Source organism: Berghia stephanieae, unplaced genomic scaffold (genome assembly GCF_034508935.2).
Source record: "Berghia stephanieae isolate SIO BIC M18660-M18661 unplaced genomic scaffold, UCSD_Bste_1.3 scaffold142, whole genome shotgun sequence".
NCBI classification, from domain to species: domain Eukaryota; kingdom Metazoa; phylum Mollusca; class Gastropoda; order Nudibranchia; family Aeolidiidae; genus Berghia; species Berghia stephanieae.
Window position 1 is genome coordinate 23856 of NW_027622424.1, and position 8674 is coordinate 32529.

The 8674-nt window shown below is 35.4% G+C and overlaps 1 protein-coding gene across 1 annotated transcript; it reads left to right on the forward strand.

The window, feature by feature from the left end:
• The first annotated feature begins 209 nt into the window (after positions 1–209).
• On the forward strand, positions 210–8607 carry LOC144961106 (uncharacterized). Its single transcript, XM_078894416.1, has 5 exons — positions 210–365; positions 1582–1638; positions 1938–2028; positions 7094–7252; positions 8481–8607. Exons 1-5 carry the CDS (start codon positions 305–307, stop codon positions 8605–8607), a joined length of 495 nt encoding a protein of 164 aa, XP_078750542.1. The 5' UTR covers positions 210–304.
• Positions 8608–8674: the final 67 nt, after the last annotated feature.

Here is an 8674-nt window from a genome sequence, read left to right on the forward strand (position 1 = left end):
GTGAGGTGAAATTCCTATTTTTTGTCTCAGATTCCTATTTTCAGGCGTTCTGATTCCACTTTTGGAATGTGAAGGGTTGGCTGATCTGTATTGATGCAGAGGAATCCCGATACCTTAGTTGGTAGAATACTCGCCTAGGGAAGTTGAGATCTAACGGGCTCTAAAGGACTACTCATTAGATGCAATTATGAATGCCACTTATTTTAAATTTATTTACGTCTGTTTCCAGTCCACCAGCAGATGTCAGTTGCTTTTCCTTCTGCCAGCATGGAAGTTATAGAAATGACTATGAAGGTTGTCAAGTATGATGTTAGTAAAGGGAAGGTACTCTTACAGAGATTCCTGGAAAACCAGGATCAGAAGACGTAAGTTTTTAGTATTTTTTTTTCTTTGGGGGTATGTTTGTTTTTTTATAAGTATTTTAACTTTGTCTAGGTTTTTAGGGAAGGCAGTCCTTATGTGCATATTTGATATACATCACAATAAACTTTTCTAATCCGCAAATTATTGTGGAGGATTAAGTGTGTTTACGAAAATATCTGCATTTTCCTCCTCAGTGTTCTTAAACTTAACAATTGTAAAACGACTCTAAACCAGGTTACAGCCAACTTTTATTTTTCAGATTCCCCACTGACTTTAAATGTTGTTATCTGATTTGTCCCATCTCCTAAGGCCTATCTAAATGATTTTGTCGATTGTTCTGCTGACCTAAAAGCTATTGGGAGTGATGTCAAAAAAGAAATATTCATGTTTGAAAAAATAAGTTTAGACTATTCAGTTTCTACCATTTACAGGTCTTAAGTTTTTCTCTCAAATAAATATTTTCTGGAATAAATATAAATAATATCTTCTAAAGTATTTTAAAATTGTAATGTATATAAATTAAGTGTAGTCACATAGTTTTTTTTTGTTTTTTTTTTAACTTGGATATTAACAAAATTTCGAAATGTTTTGTTTGTTGCCTTTGATCTTTGTTAATCTAGAGAAAGCATAATTGTGCGGCTATGTGGTTTAGTGGTATGACACTTGTTTTCAGATCGTATGGTTCTGGGTTCGAGCCTCACTCTGCGCATAGTGAGTCCTTGGAGAAGGCTCTTTACTCACATTCTCTGACCATACTTTGGTGTAAAATGAGTGCCTGGCCATTAACAGCGTTGTCTCTGTCGAAGAAAAATTGTAATAACGCCTAACAGGCATCATATCCCGTCCTAAATGTTAAATGTTGCTGTTGGCCAGGGACCCCCCCCCCCCTCCCCCCTGGTAAAGCGCTTTAGTGGATATTGCGCTATATAAAGAAAAAAGGCTCAATAATTTGATGTAGATGATTCTTTTTTGTTTTATTTAAGAAAAGAGATTTATTGTATTCTTCATTCTTAATATATCCTAACTTATTACAAATCGCTTTGACTAAAAGAAAAAAGACAAGAAGGATCACAAAGGACCTGTTGAGGGTTACAATTTTTCCTCTATTTATAAAAAAAATAGTCTCTTACCTAAAATCAAGATTGTTTTCTCTCTTCATTTTTTTTTTAGCTGCAAACAATAATTTGCTTTTTTTTTTATTATCTTCTTTTCTGACAGAGGCTCTAGTAAACAAAACTCAACTACAACAAGTGGCAATGCATGCCACCTCCAGAGGTGAGAATTTGAAAGATTTTAAATCTGCTTTCTCTTATTTCATGTTCTGTGCAATCCTTATTTACTACTACGTCATTTACTTAGAATACACCATCTACTGAAAAATATCAATGAACACGGTATACAAATTATTATTATTATTATTATTATTATTATTATTATTATTATTATTATTATTATTATTATTATTATTATTATTATTATTATTATTATTATTATTATTATTATTATTATTATTATTATTATTGAACTACCGAATATCTATTGTTAGTTCAAATGAATGTCGCCTTTTATTGCAGGAGGAAGCGTATCATCATCAACAGCAAGGGCTGTCAGTCCTGCCAGAATGGAACCAGCTGGATTAAGTGTCAGCTCTGACAACCAACCACAGTAAGGGGCTTGGGGGTGGGGGGGTGGTTAACTCACTCAACCCTAACATGGACTATGCCCGTAGTTTACCCCGGTTACTTTTACCCCATGCCTATTTATTACATTTTTCTTAGACAAATTATAGGCATAGTATCAAAGGTAATGTTTTTAGTTTTTACATGTTAATGGTAGTTGAATAAAACTATATATATACATGCTCATTTTTAATACATTTTTTCCAAATTTGAAAAGTTGCAAAAATCTCTAGGATTGAGTGAGTTAAAACTGTTGTTACTGTTTCCTTTGTCATTGATTATGTGAATACTGTGAAAACAAAAAAACTATTATACATGGTGAAAAGAAAGTATAGGAAGCGTTTTACTGGCGATGGAATAGTATAATATTGCAACTGTGCGGCTATGTGTTCTTGTGGTATGACACTCGCTTTCTGATCAGAAGGTCCTGGGTTCGAGCTTTGCATTGCTAGGCGCATAGTCGAGTCCTTGGAAAAGACTCTTTACTCACATTCTCTCACAGTACTCAGGTATAAAATGTGTACCTGGCCGTTAACAGCATTGTCTCTGTCGGAATAAATTGTAATATCACTTAACAAATCAGGCGTCGTGTCTCGTTCTTCATGTAAGTGTTGCTGGTGGTTAGGGACCCAATGTAAAGCGCTTTGAGCAATTTAGTGGATATAATGCTATATAAAAGTTCAAGCTCAAGTCTTTTCCTGTAAATTCTCAGTCAATTAACTGAAATCAGTCAATTTGTCAAATTCAAATATTTAAAAAAGGAAAGAAAGAAAGAAAGAAAGAAAAAAAAAGAAAGAATTCACAAATCGTAGTCGAATGACCATAAAATAATTAGGAGTGTTCCACAGCGCTACGCATAGCTCATGGGGACCGTTTATATTAACGATGTATATATTGCCAAGACAAAGCGACGCTTTTTATAAAAGGCGTGTCTGAACACTTCCCTGGGTATTTTCACACATCCTTCGTTAAATTATTTTTTCACTTTCCAATCCGTCGTGATCCCAACTGTAGCCAATTTTAACTGAGCCACCGAGCGATAAATTTCACTGTTTCATCTAAGCCAAAATTGACCACATTTACCCTTCGAGTCTCAAAACTATGATAAAGTAAATTGCGAATGCCGCAAGTCCGTTATGTAGACATCTTCAAATCGAAAGGTAGGATAGATGGCTACAAGCCATAGAATTAAACGAATGAGAATACGTACGAAGCCTAAAAAGTGTCCACCAATGAAAGCATTCAGCGCCATTTTGTTGTTGGCTGAGAATGTAGTAATTACCATTCATTCGGTATCTTTGTCAACATAACGACACAAGAAAAACAACAAACAATATCAAAATCCACAATAAAATGTTTCAGAACTGTTGCGTATATTTATGGCACAACGAAGCTGTCAAAAATTGAAGTTAGAGAATGTGTGTAATCATGTATTATAATAACCTGTAATGTGTTTTCCAACCACCACATCATCTACTACTACAACTACCACCACAATATCATCACTAACACTACTACTACAACCACCAGCCCCACATCATTATCACTACCACTACTACTACACCACCACCAGCACATCATCATCACTACCACTACTACAATCACCACAACCACATCGTCAACACTACCACTACTACTGCAACTACCACCACCATATCATCATCATTACCACTACTACCACAACCACCACCACCACTACTACTACAACCACCACCACATCACTACCTCAACTACTACAACCACCACCACAATAGCATCACTACCACTACTACTACAACCACCACAACCACATCGTCATCACGACCACTACTACTACAACCACCACCATATCATTACCATTACCACTACTACTACAACCACCACTACCACCATATCATTACCATTACCACTACTACTACAACCACCACAACCACATCGTCATCACTACCACTACTACTGCAACCACCACTACCACCATATCGTCACAATTACAACTACTACTACAACCACCACAACCACATCATCATCACTACCACTACTACTACAACCACCACCACATCATCATCACTATCACTACTACTACAACTACAACCACCACCACATTATCATCACTACCACTACTACTACTGCAACCACCACCACCATATCATCATCATTGAAATATTTTTTTTTTTTAATTGAGCTTTATATAGTGCAATATCTACTAAATGTGCTCAAAGCGCTTTACAAGGGGTCCCTGGTCAACATTTAACATGTAGGACGGGACATGACGCCTGTTAGGCGATATTACAATTTTTCGGACAAAGACAACTCTGTTAACGGCCAGGTACTCATTTTACACCTGAGTACGGTGAGAGAATGTGAGTAAAGAGCCTTTTCCAAGGACTCAACTATGCGCCGAGCGCGAGGCTCGAACCCAGGACCTTCCGATCCGGAAGCGAGTGTCATACTACTAGACCACATAGCCGCATCATTACCACTACTACTACAAACACCACCACCACATCATCATCACGACCACTACTACTACAACCACCACCACCACTATATCATTACCATTACCACTACTACTACAACCACCACCACATCATCATCACTACCACTACTACTACAACTACAATCATCACCACCACCACATCATCATCACTATTACTACTACAACTACAACCACCACCAACACCACATCACCTCACTAACACTCAGTACTACAATCACTACCATTAGGTTTTGGAGCTTTACTTCATTTGAAATAAGGAAACTTCGGAATTGTATTTGGCATTGTGTTTATATATCATACTATAATTCTAATCAGTTATCTATTTAGAACTAGATACTATACAATATGTATGCCAAATACCACCCCAATTCCCCTTTCTTGTGTGCGGGAATTCCTCTTTCGGCATTGAAATTGAGTGTGAGAGAGTCATCACTACACACATAAACAACAGAAACAATTTAAAAACAAGACTATGACACGCAACCACTCACACACGAGGCTATACTATTTATCCTTTTCTCTATATAGAATAGGACAAGACAAACAATAGCTTGACTCTCGCTACACTTCGCATTGATGTTTGTCGTCTCACGAGTTCAACTCTCGGTCGACCTGTCAATATTCCTTTTTGCCTCGGACGTAATAATTAATAGAATGTTGTGTGGTTTTGACCGTGAAGAAAACCTTAAGAAGTCACATTTATATCATTTTAGAGAGATCGTTTTGAATAATTTTGAGTTAAACGAGAGAGCAGCAACTTGTTTTCATGAACGGCCGATCAGCGCTTGTTTACTATAGTAACGCGATTCCCAGCCAACATCAAAATGGCGGATATTTTTCTCATCGAGGCCGCTGGTTGGTTAGCCAATAAGAGCACCGTACGGTTTCCATTGGGTAAATTCCTTGCTACAAGCACATTTCGTTTGCCTCACGTTGTAAACAAACTGGTTGACCGTTTCTTCACTGATTGAGTACCTGATCATAAGGAACAATGGTAAGTAGCCTAATTAATTCCCGTGCAAATCAGGACGTTTTTTGGCATTGTTTTGCTCAAGCCCAAGCGAGCTTGCTGTTTTGTGGCGATTTACCTTCATTTCGATTCCTTGAATTTTTCCGCTACGCCTGCCGAAGTTTCTTCTTGATAATTCACTTCTACTTAATAATTCAGTGTATTGGCCAGAAGTCATATTTATTTAAGTTTTATTTTTTCTCTGTCATTTACTGATTGAAAATCAAGTTTGCTCATTGCTACATTATTCTAATGTTCTCACAACGGCTGAGCTGTTCGTGGATCACAATTCAGACTTGTCGAGCATCGATAAAGATGTGAGTCCCGTGGTGAGGAATAAATTCAATTGGTCATGGCTATAAGTTAAAGATGATAATGGTGATTATTTTTCTATGTCAAAAAAATTCCAGAGGCAGGAATATGACTTTGATGAAGTCATCTTTACCTATATGAATGACATGCTTATTTAGCATTCCTTCTACATCAAATTATGGCTGTCATACTTCCAGTAAGAAATAACACCCACTATTTTGATATATTGTATTTATCACTCTCCTCTCCAATGATGCCCTTATTTTTTAAAAAAATAATTGAATCTTCAGTTTGTTGAAGAGTTTCAGTCAATTTTTATAGAGCTCATTTACAGGTCTATATTAATACAATATTCAACTAACATGAAAAGGAGTCCATTTAGTGCTCCAACTTGTAGCCAGTGTAAGTAATGACAAGATACTTATTAATTTACCCGAGACAAAAAGACGAAACTCATGTCTTTAACTTTATTGAAATTTGACCCTATCCTATACTACTCTTTATTTTTGCATTTGAAGTAAAAAAAATATTTTTTTTTATTCAGATCTGTGAAGAGTAATGGGTTTAATTTATAAATATTTAGGATTATGACTTATTGCTGCAACATTAAGTTCTACAAGACTAAAAAGGTATGCTATAAACATGAAAAATATAATCAATGTGAAAACAAGGGACAACCAACTAATCTTAAGATTCAATTTTTTTTTTCTTCAAAAGGCTGAGAGGGATGTCAAGGAAGGCTCTTTTTTAACCATACATTTTTTGATATGATTTTTATTTTTTTTATTTTTTTGTGTGTGTGTGTGCGGCTGTGTGATCTTGTGGTACAACACTTACCTTCGGATTGGAGGGTCCTGAGTTTGAGACTTTTTTTTTTGAGAGGCACATAGTTGTGTCCTTTGTTCTTATTCAAATTCTCAAACCATACTCAGGTGTAAAATGAGTACTTGGCCATAATCAGTGTAGTCTCTGTTTGAAAAAAAATCTAATATTGCCTAAAAGGAATCATGATCAAGGCTTGTCCTACGTTTTAAGTGTTGTTGTTGGCCAGGGACGCCTTGTTAAGCGCTTTAAGCATGTTTAGTGGATATTACGCTTTATAAATACTCATATTTCTAGTATTTTTTGTTTCATATTTTATCCTCGCACCAATCCTAGGTTAACTGAGTTTTCACTCGCATGCAAAATCAGAATTTTTGTTTGTTTGTTTAGAAGTTTAAAAAGTTTGTTGGTGTTTTTTGTCTTCCTACTCAGAGGGATGTCCTCAGGATCGGGCCAAATTCCCACAGGTTTTGTGTCAAGAATGCTTGTTGGATCTGGTGGTCAGAATCAGTCAAGGGAAAGCTCTGCAGCTTCCACTTCTTCTGGTCGTCACACACCCACTCAGTATAGTAATGCCAAGCAGGTTACCAAGTACGTAGATTCTTTTCTATTTCTCCCACCTCCCCTCACGCTTTCTTCCCCTTCCTCCCTTCTCTCTGTCTCTCTCTCTCTCTCTCTCTCTCTCTCTCTCTCTCTCTCTCTCTCTCTCTCTCTCTCTCTCTCTCTCTCTCTCTCTCTCTCTCTCTCTCTCTCTCTCTCTCTATATATATATATATATATATATATATATATATATATATATATATATATATATATATATATATATATATATATATATATATATATATATATATATATATATATGTGTGTGTGTGTCTCTGTTTCGAACAAGAAAAAATAGGAATCATCCTTTATCAAGTGGGGTTTTTTTTCATTATTTTTTTTATTCGTGTAAAAGCAATTAGGTAGCGAATGTTTTAAAATAACATCAAATTTGATTGCATAATTTTGAAATCTCCTTTCTCATCATAAAATAATTTTATGATTTGAATATATACCAATGAACAGTTACAACTCACAATTTAAAAAAAAAAAAATACAATGCCAAAATAAATTCAAACCATAAACTTAACTCACTCAATCCAAGAGATTTTTGCTACTTTTCAAAATTGGAAGAATTAAAAATGAGCATATACATAGATTGTTTTATTCAACTATCATGAACATGTAAAATTAAGAACATTAGCTTTGATACTACGCCTATAATTTGTCTCAGAAAAATGTAATAAATCGGCGTGGGGTAAAAATAACCCGGGTAGACTACGGATATGGTGGGTGTTAGGGTTGAGTGAGTTAAGAAAGTTTAACAGCAGATAGTTTTTTATATGTTATTAATTCATATACAGACAATATGAAGAGATCCAACCAACTATTCTGAAAATATCGAATGTTTAAATGTCAAAACGGTGCCAATACAAAAATTTTGTATTTTTTGTCAAGATACTATTTTCCTTGTATTAATATGAGGTTAAAAGTACATATACACTATCACAATACTGTGTACAGTGTTCAATTTTACTAATGAATTGGGGGAATTCTTTAATTTTTTATTTTTTTTCTTGAAAATCATCTCCCATAATCCACCCCTTTTTCCAAGTTTCTCTTTTGGAACTTTTTTATCGCTATCTATGAGAGTTCGTATTTATAAAATGCCTGTTACTTTACAGTTCTTGCATTTTGATGAGTTTCTTTTTTTTTTTTAATTTTCTCTTATCTTTTACTCTTTTGACTGTCTCTGGGTTGTAATCCAAAAATGAAGAATGAGTGAACACTTGCTTAATACAACTAGCGACCTCCTAAACCATCTTACGTCTTCAACTACCGGTGGCCATTGTTGTCCCAGGGGAGATAATTTGCCAAGAGGAGAGGGAGATGATGAATTGTAGAGTAACCTTTCCTCTATCAAATTGTTGTGCCTTCCTTCCTGCCCTATTTTGTTGTTTCAGTTATACA